This window comes from Carettochelys insculpta, chromosome 34 (genome assembly GCF_033958435.1).
Source record: "Carettochelys insculpta isolate YL-2023 chromosome 34, ASM3395843v1, whole genome shotgun sequence".
NCBI lineage: Eukaryota > Metazoa > Chordata > Testudines > Carettochelyidae > Carettochelys > Carettochelys insculpta.
Window position 1 is genome coordinate 1,282,124 of NC_134170.1, and position 15,558 is coordinate 1,297,681.

At 69.7% G+C, this 15,558-nt stretch overlaps 1 protein-coding gene across 1 annotated transcript; it reads left to right on the forward strand.

Moving 5' to 3' along the window:
• Positions 1-348: 348 nt before the first annotated feature.
• Positions 349-15,300, forward strand: CHRNE (cholinergic receptor nicotinic epsilon subunit). Its single transcript, XM_074982899.1, has 12 exons — positions 349-400; positions 471-610; positions 1,764-1,808; positions 9,274-9,383; positions 9,470-9,625; positions 10,541-10,644; positions 10,724-10,924; positions 11,993-12,107; positions 12,890-13,004; positions 13,086-13,287; positions 13,450-13,580; positions 14,759-15,300. Exons 1-12 carry the CDS (start codon positions 349-351, stop codon positions 14,975-14,977), a joined length of 1,590 nt encoding a protein of 529 aa, XP_074839000.1. The 3' UTR covers positions 14,978-15,300.
• Positions 15,301-15,558: the final 258 nt, after the last annotated feature.

Sequence of the window (15,558 nt, forward strand, 5' to 3'; positions counted from 1 at the left end):
GGAAAGGAGCAAATAGGGAACGTGTGTCGGCTGCTACAGATGGCTTACAGTGCTGGGGGGCAGCGGGGCAGGGAGGTGGGAGCCAGGACTCCTGGGTTCTGTTCCCAGCGCTGGGAGGGCAGTGGGGGCTGGTGGTCAGAGCGGGGGGGCCAGGACTCCTGGGTTCTCTCTCCCCTGCCACCGTGGGGCTGTCAGGTGGTGGGACATGGGGGAACAGGTGCTGGGGTGGGGGGGCAGGGCAGTGACTGGGGCCGGGTGATCCTGTGTCCTTCCCAGTCCGGAAGCCGGAATCGAGCTCAAAATAACTCGTGCTATTTAACGCGCTGGGCGGGTGGGTGGGTGGCAGTGATGTGGGGGCGCTGGGTGCTGGCTGTGGCCCTGCTGGGCGCAGTGCTCGGAGGTGAGTTGGTGGGGCAGGACGGGGGGGGGGGACTGTGCCCCCAGCCCAGGCCTGACTTTGCCACCCTCAGGGGCCCTGGGCCGGAACCTGGAGCTGCAGCTGTATGAGAAACTATTCGCCAACTACGACAAGAGCACGCGGCCGACGCGGCACCCCGGGGAGGTGCTGGACGTGCAGCTCATGCTGACGCTCACCAACCTCATCTCGCTGGTGAGCCCCCGGCCCTGACCCCGCCTGCCCCACGGCCCTGGGCCCCGGGGAGGTGCTGGACGTGCAGCTCATGCTGACGCTCACCAACCTCATCTCGCTGGTGAGCCCCCGGCCCTGACCCCGCCTGCCCCACGCCCCTGGGCCCCGGGGAGGTGCTGGACATGCAGCTCATGCTGACGCTCACCAACCTCATCTCGCTGGTGAGCCCCCGGCCCTGACCCCGCCTGCCCCACGCCCCTGGGCCCCGGGGAGGTGCTGGACGTGCAGCTCATGCTGACGCTCACCAACCTCATCTCGCTGGTGAGCCCCCGGCCCTGACCCCGCCTGCCCCCCGGCCCTGACCCCGCCTGCCCCACGGCCCTGGGCCCCGGGGAGGTGCTGGACGTGCAGCTCATGCTGACGCTCACCAACCTCATCTCGCTGGTGAGCCCCCGGCCCTGACCCCGCCTGCCCCACGCCCCTGGGCCCCGGGGAGGTGCTGGACGTGCAGCTCATGCTGACGCTCACCAACCTCATCTCGCTGGTGAGCCCCCGGCCCTGACCCCGCCTGCCCCACGGCCCTGGGCCCCTTGCCAGCCGGAGCCCCCTGTCTGCCCAGCCTGGGCCCCCCCCCGACCCGCTCCTCACGCCCTCGCCCACCCTACAGCCTCTGCCCCCTCATCAGCTGGAGCCCTGCACAGCCCCTGTGCCCCAGCTCTGCTGGTCCCATCCTGCCCCACCCCCCTGTGATGGGGTTCTGGGGTCCCCCAAGCTCTGCACCCCGTCCGCAGGCAGGAGAGTCTCTCACTCAGCAGGAGAACAGCAGGTTTATTAGCCGACAGGACACAGCATCGTACAGAGGAGTCAGTACAGCCGGCAGAGACAGCCAGTCCCATCCATGTTGGGGAGAGGAGGCCCCGAGGGGCCCCCAGAGCCGGGGCCTGGCCCCCTCCTTTGTCTTTCTCTCCCTCAGCCCAGACTAACTGCTTCCAACTCCCAGTTCCAATTCAAACCCCTCAGGCTCCACCTCCTCCTTTGTCTGCAGTACAAAGGTGTTACCTGGTCGTCAAGGTTACCCTCAGCAGGAGCCCCACACCCTCTGTGAGACACACACACACACAGATATCCCCCACTTCATCACATCCCCCCCACTGACCTCTTCCTCCCCTTGCAGAACGAGAAGGAGGAGACGCTGACAACCAATGTGTGGATAAAGATTGTGAGTAACAAACCCCCCTGGCCAGGTCCCCTGCCCGCCTCTGTGCCCCCCCGTCTCCCCACCTCCCGCCCTGCCGGTCCCCACCTCTGCCTGTGTCCCCTCCTCCCGCCCCTGTCGGCCTCTGTGCCCCCCCGTCTCCCCACCTCCCGCCCTGCCGGTCCCCACCTCTGCCTGTGTCCCCTCCTCCCGCCCCTGCCGGTCCCCTGCCCGCCTCTGTGCCCCCCCCGTCTCCCCACCTCCCAGCCCTGCCCGTCCTGTGCCCCCCCGTCTCCTCACCTCCCGCCCTGCATCCCCAGCTCTGCCTGTGTCCTTCCCCCCCGTCTCCTCACCTCCCGCCCTGCATCCCCAGCTCTGCCTGTGTCCTTCCCCCCGTCTCCTCACCTCCCGCCCTGCATCCCCAGCTCTGCCTGTGTCCTTCCCCCCCGTCTCCTCACCTCCCGCCCTGCATCCCCAGCTCTGCCTGTGTCCTTCCCCCCGTCTCCCCACCTCCCGCCCTGCCCGTCCTGTGCCCCCCTCTCTCCCCACCTCCCGCCCTGCATCCCCAGCTCTGCCTGTGTCCTTCCCCCCGTCTCCTCACCTCCCGCCCTGCATCCCCAGCTCTGCCTGTGTCCTTCCCCCCGTCTCCTCACCTCCCGCCCTGCATCCCCAGCTCTGCCTGTGTCCTTCCCCCCCGTCTCCTCACCTCCCGCCCTGCATCCCCAGCTCTGCCTGTGTCCTTCCCCCCGTCTCCTCACCTCCCGCCCTGCATCCCCAGCTCTGCCTGTGTCCTTCCCCCCGTCTCCTCACCTCCCGCCCTGCATCCCCAGCTCTGCCTGTGTCCTTCCCCCCGTCTCCTCACCTCCCGCCCTGCATCCCCAGCTCTGCCTGTGTCCTTCCCCCCCGTCTCCTCACCTCCCGCCCTGCATCCCCAGCTCTGCCTGTGTCCTTCCCCCCCCGTCTCCTCACCTCCCGCCCTGCATCCCCAGCTCTGCCTGTGTCCTTCCTCCCGTCTCCTCACCTCCTGCCCTGCATCCCCAGCTCTGCCTGTGTCCTTCCCCCCCGTCTCCTCACCTCCCGCCTGCATCCCCAGCTCTGCCTGTGTCCTTCCCCCCCCGTCTCCTCACCTCCCGCCCTGCATCCCCAGCTCTGCCTGTGTCCTTCCCCCCCGTCTCCTCACCTCCCGCCCTGCATCCCCAGCTCTGCCTGTGTCCCCCCCCCCGTCTCCTCACCTCCCGCCCTGCATCCCCAGCTCTGCCTGTGTCCTTCCCCCCCCGTCTCCTCACCTCCCGCCTGCATCCCCAGCTCTGCCTGTGTCCTTCCCCCCCGTCTCCTCACCTCCCGCCCTGCATCCCCAGCTCTGCCTGTGTCCTTCCTCCCGTCTCCTCACCTCCCGCCCTGCATCCCCAGCTCTGCCTGTGTCCTTCCCCCCCCGTCTCCTCACCTCCCGCCCTGCATCCCCAGCTCTGCCTGTGTCCTTCCCCCCCGTCTCCTCACCTCCCGCCCTGCATCCCCAGCTCTGCCTGTGTCCTTCCCCCCCCGTCTCCTCACCTCCCGCCCTGCATCCCCAGCTCTGCCTGTGTCCTTCCTCCCGTCTCCTCACCTCCTGCCCTGCATCCCCAGCTCTGCCTGTGTCCTTCCCCCCCCGTCTCCTCACCTCCCGCCTGCATCCCCAGCTCTGCCTGTGTCCTTCCCCCCCCGTCTCCTCACCTCCCGCCCTGCATCCCCAGCTCTGCCTGTGTCCTTCCCCCCCGTCTCCTCACCTCCCGCCCTGCATCCCCAGCTCTGCCTGTGTCCCCCCCGCCGTCTCCTCACCTCCCGCCCTGCATCCCCAGCTCTGCCTGTGTCCTTCCCCCCCCGTCTCCTCACCTCCCGCCTGCATCCCCAGCTCTGCCTGTGTCCTTCCCCCCCCGTCTCCTCACCTCCCGCCCTGCATCCCCAGCTCTGCCTGTGTCCTTCCCCCCGTCTCCTCACCTCCCGCCCTGCATCCCCAGCTCTGCCTGTGTCCTTCCCCCCGTCTCCTCACCTCCCGCCCTGCATCCCCAGCTCTGCCTGTGTCCTTCCCCCCCGTCTCCTCACCTCCCGCCCTGCATCCCCAGCTCTGCCTGTGTCCTTCCCCCCGTCTCCTCACCTCCCGCCCTGCATCCCCAGCTCTGCCTGTGTCCTTCCTCCCCCGTCTCCTCACCTCCCGCCTGCATCCCCAACTCTGCCTGTGTCCTTCCCCCCCCGTCTCCTCACCTCCCGCCCTGCATCCCCAGCTCTGCCTGTGTCCTTCCCCCCGTCTCCTCACCTCCCGCCCTGCATCCCCAGCTCTGCCTGTGTCCTTCCTCCCCCGTCTCCTCACCTCCCGCCTGCATCCCCAACTCTGCCTGTGTCCTTCCCCCCCCGTCTCCTCACCTCCCGCCCTGCATCCCCAACTCTGCCTGTGTCCTTCCCCCCCCGTCTCCTCACCTCCCGCCTGCATCCCCAGCTCTGCCTGTGTCCTTCCCCCCATCTCCTCACCTCCCGCCCTGCATCCCCAGCTCTGCCTGTGTCCTTCCCCCCGTCTCCTCACCTCCCGCCCTGCATCCCCAGCTCTGCCTGTGTCCTTCCCCCCGTCTCCTCACCTCCCGCCCTGCATCCCCAGCTCTGCCTGTGTCCTTCCCCCCGTCTCCTCACCTCCCGCCCTGCATCCCCAGCTCTGCCTGTGTCCTTCCCCCCCGTCTCCTCACCTCCCGCCCTGCATCCCCAGCTCTGCCTGTGTCCTTCCCCCCCCGTCTCCTCACCTCCCGCCCTGCATCCCCAGCTCTGCCTGTGTCCTTCCTCCCGTCTCCTCACCTCCTGCCCTGCATCCCCAGCTCTGCCTGTGTCCTTCCCCCCCGTCTCCTCACCTCCCGCCTGCATCCCCAGCTCTGCCTGTGTCCTTCCCCCCCGTCTCCTCACCTCCCGCCCTGCATCCCCAGCTCTGCCTGTGTCCTTCCTCCCCCGTCTCCTCACCTCCCGCCCTGCATCCCCAGCTCTGCCTGTGTCCTTCCCCCCCGTCTCCTCACCTCCCGCCCTGCATCCCCAGCTCTGCCTGTGTCCTTCCCCCCCCGTCTCCTCACCTCCCGCCCTGCATCCCCAGCTCTGCCTGTGTCCTTCCTCCCCCGTCTCCTCACCTCCCGCCCTGCATCCCCAGCTCTGCCTGTGTCCTTCCCCCCCCGTCTCCTCACCTCCCGCCCTGCATCCCCAGCTCTGCCTGTGTCCCCTCACCCCGTCTCCTCACCTCCCGCCCTGCATCCCCAGCTCTGCCTGTGTCCTTCCCCCCATCTCCTCACCTCCCGCCTGCATCCCCAGCTCTGCCTGTGTCCTTCCCCCCATCTCCTCACCTCCCGCCTGCATCCCCAGCTCTGCCTGTGTCCTTTCCCCCCGTCTCCTCACCTCCCGCCTGCATCCCCAGCTCTGCCTGTGTCCTTCCCCCCCGTCTCCTCACCTCCCGCCCTGCATCCCCAGCTCTGCCTGTGTCCTTCCTTCCCCGTCTCCTCACCTCCCGCTCTGCATCCCCAGCTCTGCCTGTGTCCTTCCTACCCCGTCTCCTCACCTCCCGCCCTGCATCCCCAGCTCTGCCTGTGTCCTTCCCCCCCGTCTCACCTCCCGCCCTGCATCCCCAGCTCTGCCTGTGTCCTTCCCCCTGTCTCCTCACCTCCCGCCCTGCATCCCCAGCTCTGCCTGTGTCCTTCCCCCCCGTCTCCTCACCTCCCGCCCTGCATCCCCAGCTCTGCCTGTGTCCTTCCTCCCCCGTCTCCTCACCTCCCGCCCTGCATCCCCAGCTCTGCCTGTGTCCTTCCCCCCGTCTCCTCACCTCCCGCCTGCATCCCCAGCTCTGCCTGTGTCCTTCCTCCCCCGTCTCCTCACCTCCCGCCCTGCATCCCCAGCTCTGCCTGTGTCCTTCCCCCCCGTCTCCTCACCTCCCGCCTGCATCCCCAGCTCTGCCTGTGTCCTTCCCCCCGTCTCCTCACCTCCCGCCCTGCATCCCCAGCTCTGCCTGTGTCCTTCCCCCCGTCTCCTCATCTCCCGTCCTGCATCCCCAGCTCTGCCTGTGTCCTTCCCCCCCGTCTCCTCACCTCCCGCCCTGCATCCCCAGCTCTGCCTGTGTCCCCTCACCCCGTCTCCTCACCTCCCGCCCTGCATCCCCAGCTCTGCCTGTGTCCTTCCCCCCCGTCTCCTCACCTCCCGCCCTGCATCCCCAGCTCTGCCTGTGTCCTTCCCCCCCCCCGTCTCCTCACCTCCCGCCCTGCATCCCCAGCTCTGCCTGTGTCCTTCCCCCCCATCTCCTCACCTCCCGCCCTGCATCCCCAGCTCTGCCTGTGTCCTTCCCCCCGTCTCCTCACCTCCCGCCTGCATCCCCAGCTCTGCCTGTGTCCTTCCCCCCCATCTCCTCACCTCCCGCCCTGCATCCCCAGCTCTGCCTGTGTCCTTCCCCCCCGTCTCCTCACCTCCCGCCTGCATCCCCAGCTCTGCCTGTGTCCTTCCCCCCGTCTCCTCACCTCCCGCCCTGCATCCCCAGCTCTGCCTGTGTCCTTCCTCCCCCGTCTCCTCACCTCCCGCCCTGCATCCCCAGCTCTGCCTGTGTCCTTCCCCCCCGTCTCCTCACCTCCCGCCCTGCATCCCCAGCTCTGCCTGTGTCCCCTCACCCCGTCTCCTCACCTCCCGCCCTGCATCCCCAGCTCTGCCTGTGTCCTTCCCCCCATCTCCTCACCTCCCGCCTGCATCCCCAGCTCTGCCTGTGTCCTTCCCCCCATCTCCTCACCTCCCGCCTGCATCCCCAGCTCTGCCTGTGTCCTTCCCCCCCGTCTCCTCACCTCCCGCCTGCATCCCCAGCTCTGCCTGTGTCCTTCCCCCCCGTCTCCTCACCTCCCGCCCTGCATCCCCAGCTCTGCCTGTGTCCTTCCTTCCCCGTCTCCTCACCTCCCGCCCTGCATCCCCAGCTCTGCCTGTGTCCTTCCTACCCCGTCTCCTCACCTCCCGCCCTGCATCCCCAGCTCTGCCTGTGTCCTTCCCCCCCCGTCTCACCTCCCGCCCTGCATCCCCAGCTCTGCCTGTGTCCTTCCCCCTGTCTCCTCACCTCCCGCCCTGCATCCCCAGCTCTGCCTGTGTCCTTCCCCCCCGTCTCCTCACCTCCCGCCCTGCATCCCCAGCTCTGCCTGTGTCCTTCCTCCCCCGTCTCCTCACCTCCCGCCCTGCATCCCCAGCTCTGCCTGTGTCCTTCCCCCCGTCTCCTCACCTCCCGCCTGCATCCCCAGCTCTGCCTGTGTCCTTCCCCCCATCTCCTCACCTCCCGCCCTGCATCCCCAGCTCTGCCTGTGTCCTTCCCCCCCGTCTCCTCACCTCCCGCCCTGCATCCCCAGCTCTGCCTGTGTCCTTCCTCCCGTCTCCTCACCTCCCGCCCTGCATCCCCAGCTCTGCCTGTGTCCTTCCCCCCGTCTCCTCACCTCCCGCCCTGCATCCCCAGCTCTGCCTGTGTCCTTCCCCCCGTCTCCTCACCTCCCGCCTGCATCCCCAGCTCTGCCTGTGTCCTTCCTCCCCCGTCTCCTCACCTCCCGCCCTGCATCCCCAGCTCTGCCTGTGTCCTTCCCCCCCGTCTCCTCACCTCCCGCCTGCATCCCCAGCTCTGCCTGTGTCCTTCCCCCCGTCTCCTCACCTCCCGCCCTGCATCCCCAGCTCTGCCTGTGTCCTTCCCCCCGTCTCCTCATCTCCCGTCCTGCATCCCCAGCTCTGCCTGTGTCCCCTCACCCCGTCTCCTCACCTCCCGCCCTGCATCCCCAGCTCTGCCTGTGTCCTTCCCCCCCGTCTCCTCACCTCCCGCCCTGCATCCCCAGCTCTGCCTGTGTCCTTCCCCCCCCCCCGTCTCCTCACCTCCCGCCCTGCATCCCCAGCTCTGCCTGTGTCCTTCCCCCCCATCTCCTCACCTCCCGCCCTGCATCCCCAGCTCTGCCTGTGTCCTTCCCCCCCGTCTCCTCACCTCCCGCCCTGCATCCCCAGCTCTGCCTGTGTCCTTCCTCCCCCGTCTCCTCACCTCCCGCCCTGCATCCCCAGCTCTGCCTGTGTCCTTCCCCCCGTCTCCTCACCTCCCGCCTGCATCCCCAGCTCTGCCTGTGTCCTTCCCCCCCATCTCCTCACCTCCCGCCCTGCATCCCCAGCTCTGCCTGTGTCCTTCCCCCCCGTCTCCTCACCTCCCGCCTGCATCCCCAGCTCTGCCTGTGTCCTCCCCCCCGTCTCCTCACCTCCCGCCTGCATCCCCAGCTCTGCCTGTGTCCTTCCCCCCGTCTCCTCACCTCCCGCCCTGCATCCCCAGCTCTGCCTGTGTCCTTCCCCCCCGTCTCCTCACCTCCCGCCCTGCATCCCCAGCTCTGCCTGTGTCCTTCCCCCCGTCTCCTCACCTCCCGCCCTGCATCCCCAGCTCTGCCTGTGTCCTTCCCCGTCTCCTCACCTCCCGCCCTGCATCCCCAGCTCTGCCTGTGTCCTTCCCCCCCGTCTCCTCACCTCCCGCCCTGCATCCCCAGCTCTGCCTGTGTCCTTCCCCCCCGTCTCCTCACCTCCCGCCCTGCATCCCCAGCTCTGCCTGTGTCCCCTCACCCCGTCTCCTCACCTCCCGCCCTGCATCCCCAGCTCTGCTTGTGTCCTTCCCCCCCCGTCTCCTCACCTCCCGCCCTGCATCCCCAGCTCTGCTGCTCCCCTCACTCCCACCCCCACAGCCCCTGCACCCCCCAGCCCTGCCGGTCCCCTCACTCCCGCCCTGCACCCCCCAGCCCTGCCAGTCCCCTCACTCCCACCCCCACAGCCCCTGCATCCCCCAGCCCTGCCGGTCCCCTCGCTCCCACCCCCACAGCCCCTGCATCCCCCAGCCCTGCCGGTCCCCTCGCTCCCGCCCCACAGCCCCTGCATCCCCCTGCCCTGCTGGTCCCCTCACTCCTAACCCCACAGCCCCTGCATCCCCCAGCCCTGCCGGTCCCCTCGCTCCCGCCCCACAGCTCCTGCATCCACCAGCCCTGCCGGTCCCCTCACTCCTAACCCCACAGCCCCTGCATCCCCCAGCCCTGCCGGTCCCCTCGCTCCCGCCCCACAGCCCCTGCACCCCCCAGCCCTGCCGGTCCCGTCACTCCTAACCCCACAGCCCCTGCACCCCCCAGCCCTGCCGGTCCCCTCGCTCCCACCCCACAGCCCCTGCACCCCCCAGCCCTGCCAGTCCCCTCACTCTCGCCCCTGCACCCCCCAGCCCTGCCAGTCCCCTCGCTCCCACCCCACAGCCCCTGCACCCCCCAGCCCTGCCAGTCCCCTCACTCTCGCCCCTGCACCCCCCAGCCCTGCCAGTCCCCTCACTCCCACCCCCACAGCCCCTGCATCCCCCAGCCCTGCCAGTCCCCTCACTCCCGCCCCACAGCCCTTGCACCCCCCAGCCCTGCCAGCCTGGTGCGAGGGTTCCCCCAGCCCTCTGACAGGCACAGGCCCCCCTCACGGCTCTCTGCCCCAGGAGTGGGTGGACTACCGGCTGAACTACAGCGAGAGCGAATACGAGGGGATCCGGTCGCTGCGGGTCCCATCCGACATGGTCTGGCTGCCGGACATCGTACTGGAGAACAAGTGAGACCTGGGTGGGTGGGGGGGGCGGGGCGGGGCGGGGCTGGGCTGTGGGGAGCTCCCCCCAGCTGACTCTCATTCCCCCCCAGCATCGACGGGCAGTTTGAGATTGCCTACTACGCCAATGTGCTGGTGTACCCGGGGGGCGGGATGTACTGGCTGCCTCCGGCCATCTACCGCAGCACCTGCGCCATCGAGGTCACCTACTTCCCCTTCGACTGGCAGAATTGCTCCCTCGTCTTCCAGTGTGTGACGTGCGGCTCTTCGGTGGCAGGGCGGCCAGGGATATGGGGACCCTTTGTTTGGTGCTGAGCTACGCCCATCTCTGGGACATAGGGACCCCTCGCCTGGCACTGAGATGTGCCCACCTCTGGGTTGGGGCGGCCGGGAACACAGGGACCCCTCACCCGGCACTGAGCTACGCCCATCTCTGGGGTTGGGGGGGCTGGTGACATGGGGACCCCTCGCCTGGCACTGAGATGCGCCCACCTCTGGGTCGGGGCGGCCGGGGACACAGGGACCCCTCACCCGGCACTGAGATGCGCCCACCTCTGGGTCGGGGCGGCCGGGGACACAGGGACCCCTCACCCAGCACTGAGATGCGCCCACCTCTGGGTCGGGGCGGCCGGGGACACAGGGACCCTGCTCCGAGATATGCCCACCTCTGGGTCGGGGCGGCTGGGGACACAGGGACCCCTCACCCAGCACTGAGATGCGCCACCTCTGGGGTTGTGGGGGCTGGTGACATGGGGACCCCTCGCCTGGCACTGAGATGCGCCACCTCTGGGTCAGGGCGGCCAGCGACACGGGGACCCTGCTCCGAGATGCGCCACCTCTGGGTCGGGGCGGCCGGGGACACAGGGACCCCCTCACCCAGCACTGAGATGCGCCCACCTCTGGGTCGGGGCGGCCAGTGACACGGGGACCCTGCTCCGAGATGCGCCCACCTCTGGGTCGGGGCGGCCAGCGACACGGGGACCCTGCTCCGAGATGCGCCCAGCTCTGGGTCGGGGCGGCCAGCGACACGGGGACCCTGCTCCGAGATGCGCCCACCTCTGGGTCGGGGCGGCCAGCGACACGGGGACCCTGCTCCGAGATGCACCCAGCTCTGGGTCGGGGCAGCTGGTCCCAGAGGTCTGTCTGCCCCCCTGTACTGCCAGGTCCCAGACCTACAGTGCGAATGAAGTGAATCTGCAGCTCTCAATCAACGAGGAGACCTCCCAGCCCTTTGAGGAGATCGATATCGACCCTGAAGCCTTCACAGGTGGGGGCTGGGCTGGGCTGGGAGCTGGGGCGCAGGGGGCCCGGCCCGGTGCTGGGCTGACGGCCCCTTTTCCCTGCAGAGAACGGGGAGTGGGCCATCCAGCAGCGGCCCGCCCGCAGGGTGCTGCACCCGGAGCTGGGCCGCGAAGCGCTCGGCTTCCAGGAGATCCGCTTCTCGCTCATCATCCAGCGCAAGCCGCTCTTCTACGTCATCAACATCATCGTGCCCTGCGTGCTCATCTCCTCCCTCGTGGTGCTGGTGTACTTCCTGCCCGCCCAAGGTGAGCGCCCGGCCCGGGGCCAGACCGTGCTGCCTCCGGCCGGGGGTGGGAAATGCCCGCCTGCCTCGGCTGTGGGGGAAACGCCTGCCGCAGGATGTGGGAAACTCCCGCCTGGGCTGTGGGGGAAATGCCCGCTGCAGGGCGTGGGAAACGCCCGCCTGGGCTGTGGGGCAAATGCTGGCTGCAGGGTGTGGGAAACGCCTGCCTGGGCTGTGGGGAAACGCCTGTGGCAGGGCGTGGGAAACGCCGGCCTGGGCTGTGGGGGAAATGCTGGCTGCAGGGCGTGGGAAACGCCCGCCTGGGCTGTGGGGGAAATGCTGGCTGCAGGGTGTGGGAAACGCCTGCCTGGGCTGTGGGGGAAATGCTGGCTGCAGGGTGTGGGAAACGCCCACCTGGGCTGTGGGGGAAATGCTGGCTGCAGGGCGTGGGAAACGCCCGTGGCAGGGGAAAGGCCGGCTGCAGGGCGTGGGAAACTCCTGCCTGGGCTGTGGGGGAAATGCTGGCTGCAGGGTGTGGGAAACGCCCGCCTGGGCTGTGGGGGAAATGCTGGCTGCAGGGCGTGGGAAACGCCCGTGGCAGGGGAAAGGCCGGCTGCAGGGCGTGGGAAACTCCTGCCTGGGCTGTGGGGGAAATGCTGGCTGCAGGGTGTGGGAAACGCCCGCCTGGGCTCTGGGGGAAATGCTGGCTGCAGGGTGTGGGAAACGCCCGCCTGGGCTCTGGGGGAAATGCTGGCTGCAGGGTGTGGGAAACGCCCGCCTGGGCTCTGGGGGAAATGCTGGCTGCAGGGTGTGGGAAACGCCCGCCTGGGCTCTGGGGAAACGCCTGTGGCAGGGCGTGGGAAACGCCCACCTGGGCTGTGGAGGAAATGCTGGCTGCAGGGTGTGGGTAACGCCCACCTCGCCTCTGGGGAAACGCCCATGGCAGGGCTTGGGAAACTCCCGCCTGTGCCCCAGGACAGCACACACCCCAGCCAGGGCACCAGCCCCCTGGGGACGTCCCTGTGCGGGCAGCGGGCACCCAGGGTGGGGTGTGCTCCTGCACCCAACGGCCCCGTTCTTGGCCCCACAGCCGGTGGGCAGAAGTGCACGCTGTCCATCTCAGTGCTCCTGGCCCAGACTGTCTTCCTCTTCCTCATCGCCCAGAAAGTGCCCGAGACCTCGCTCAGCGTCCCCCTCATCGGCAAGTGCGTGTCCCCTATGCCCCCTGCTCCTCACGGCACCGTGTTGCCCCAGGAGCCAGGACTCCTGGGTTCTCTCCCCAGCACTGGGAGGGCAGTGGGGGCTGGTGGTCAGAGCAGGGGGTGGGAGCCAGGATGTGATGGGGTGCGGGGAGGGCCGGTGCGAGACAGGCAGAGCAGCTCCCAGTGGCTAAGGATGACCCTGGGGCTACAACTGGCAGGTAACACCTCTGCCTGAACAAAGAGCAGGGAGGAGCCGAGCTGGGTTTTGAATCGGGGGCGGCAGTTAGAGGCGAGGAAAAGGGAGAGCTGGAAGGCAGCCAGCCTGAGGAGGGGAAAGCTACACCCCAGAGGGGCTCCCCTCGGGCTCCTCTCCCCAGGACGGGTTGGAAGGACTGTCTCTGGCTGCTGTGCTGTCGCTTCTGTGAGAAACTGGGCATCTGTTGCCTCATAAACCTGCTGTTGTACCTGCTGAGTGAGAGTCTCTCCTGCCAGCGGGCGGGGTGCAGTGCAGGGGGACCCCCGAACCCCATCACAGCCAGGACTCCTGGGTTCTCTCCCCGGCGCTGGGAGGGCAGTGGGGGCTGGTGGTCAGAGCAGGGGGGTGGGAGCCAGGACTCCTGGGTTCTCTCCCCGGCGCTGGGAGGGCAGTGGGGGCTGGCGGTTAGAGCAGGGGGGTGGGAGCCAGGACTCCTGGGTTCTCTCCCCGGCGCTGGGAGGGCAGTGGGGGCTGGTGGTCAGAGCAGGGGGCGGCGGGAGCCAGGACTCCTGGGTTCTCTCGCCGGCAGGTACCTGCTGTTCGTGATGGGGGTGGCGACGCTGATCGTGATGAACTGTGTGGTGGTGCTGAACGTGTCGCTGCGCACCCCCAGCACGCACTCGATGGCCGAGCCGCTCCGACACGTGAGTGCCGCGGGGGCGGGGGTGGGGGCGCTTCCCCTGCGGCGCCCCCCCCAGGCTGATCCCTGCCCCCGTTTCCCCCAGGTGCTGCTGGAGGTGCTGCCCCGCGCCATGGGGCCGGTGCTGATGTCCGCGCCCGCCGCCCCAGCCGCGCCCCCCGCCCGGCGCCGCAGCTCCCTGGCCACGCTGCTGAAGGCGGAGGAGTACGTGCTGCGCCAGCCCCGCAGCGAGCTGCTCTTCCAGCGCCAGGGGGCGCGCCACGGCCTCCGCCGCGGCCCCGCCCACGGTGAGCCACGCCCCGCCCCGCCCCTGACAGGCCTCACCTTTCACGGCCACGCCCCTCAGAGAGCTCCGCCCCACCATTCACGGCCACACCCTTTGGCTGAGCCACGCCCCCGGCGGGAGCCGAACCGCCGGCCCTAAGCCTGATCGCCGGGCTCCTTCGCAGGGGAGCTGGACGTGGGGCTGAGCAGCTCCTTGTACAAGAGCCTGGCGGGGGCGGCGCCCGAGCTGCGCCAGTGTGTGGAGGCCTGTGACTTCATCGCCAGCAGCACCCGGGAGCGCAACGCCCGCAGCGCCGTGAGTGGCCCCCCGCCGCCCCGTGCTGGGGAGAGCACCCAGGAGTCCTGCTCCGAGCACCCACTCCCGCCCCCTGCTCTAACCCCCAGCGCCGGGGAGAGAACCCCGGAGTCCTGGCTCCCGGCCCCTGCTCTAACCCCCAGCCCCGGGGAGAGAACCCCGGAGTCCTGGCTCCCGGCCCCTGCTCTAACCCCCAGCCCCGGGGCGAGAACCCCGGAGTCCTGGCTCCCGCCCCCTGCTCTAACCCCCAGCGCCGGGGAGAGAACCCCGGAGTCCTGGCTCCCGGCCCCTGCTCTAACCCCCAGCCCCGGGGAGAGAACCCAGGAGTCCTGGCTCCCGGCCCCTGCTCTAACCCCCAGCCCCGGGGAGAGAACCCCGGAGTCCTGGCTCCCGGCCCCTGCTCTAACCCCCAGCCCCGGGGAGAGAACCCAGGAGTCCTGGCTCCCGGCCCCTGCTCTAACCCCCAGCCCCGGGGAGAGAACCCCGGAGTCCTGGCTCCCGGCCCCTGCTCTAACCCCCAGCCCCGGGGAGAGAACCCCGGAGTCCTGGCTCCCGGCCCCTCCTCTAACCCCCAGCCCGAGGGAGAGCACCCAGGAGTCCTGCTCCGAGCACCCACTCCCGCTGCCTGCTCTAACCCCCAGCCCCGGGGAGAGCACCCAGGAGTCCTAGCTCCCGGCCCCTGCTCTAACCACCAGCCCCCACTGCCCTCCCAGCACCGGGGAGAGAACCCAGGAGTCCTGGCTCCCACCCCCTGCTCTACCCACCAGCCCCCACTCTCCTCCCAGCGCCGGGGAGAGAACCCAGGAGTCCTGCTCCGAGCACCCACTCCCACTGCCTGCTCTAACCCCCAGCCCCGGGGACAGAACCCCGGAGTCCTGGCTCCCACCCCCTGCTCTGACCACCAGCCCCCACTGCCCTCCCAGCGCCGGGGAGAGAACCCAGGAGTCCTGGCTCCCGGCCCCTGCTCTAACCACCAGCCCCCACTGCCCTCCCAGCGCCGGGGAGAGAACCCAGGAGTCCTGGCTCCCACCCCCTGCTCTAACCACCAGCCCCCACTGCCCTCCCAGCGCCGGGGAGAGAACCCCGGAGTCCTGGCTCCCACCCCCTGCTCTAACCACCAGCGCCGGGGAGAGCACGCAGGAGTCCTGGCTGGCTCACGCCCCCTTTTGTCCCCGCAGGAAATGGAGAACTGGGTGCTGCTCGGGAAGGTGCTGGACCAGCTCTGCTTCTGGGGGGCCCTGCTGCTCTTCACCGTGGGCTCCCTCGGCATCTTTCTCATGGGCCACTTCAACCGGGTCCCCGGCGACCCCTTCCCGCAGCAGCGGGGCCCAAGCGGGTGCCTCGGCCCTCCTGCAGCTGCCTCTGGAGAGGAACTCGGCCCCTCCCAGCACCATTGAACACCTGTCAGGCCAGACCTTGGAACAGCAGCTGCCCCATCTCAGCAACCGGTCCCCACAAACGCCCCCCGTGAAACGGACAGCGCTGCCCCAGAGCCAGGCACAGCTCAGCACCCGGTCCCCTGCGAACAGCCGCCCCCCCCCCCCCCCCCCCGCCAGGCACAGCTCTGCACCTGGTCCCCTCCGAACAGCCCCCCCCAGCCAGACGCCGCTCAGCACCGGGTCCCCTCCGAACAGGCCCCCCCCCCCACAGCCAGACGCCGCTCAGCACCGGGTCCCCTCCGAACAGCCCCCCCCTCACAGCCAGGCACAGCTCAGCACCGGGTCCCCTCCGAACAGCCCCCCCCCCCCCCCCCCCCCGCCAGGCACAGCTCAGCACCGGGTCCCCTCCGAACAGCCCCCCCCCCCCCCCGCCAGGCACAGCTCAGCACCGGGTCCCCTACGACCAGCCCCCCCCCCCCCCCCCCCCACAGCCGGACACAGCTCTGCACCCGGTCCCCCCCCACCCCCCAAGCCAGACGCCGCTCAGCATCGGGTCCCCTCCGAACAGCCCCCCCCTCACAGCCAGGCACAGCTCAGCA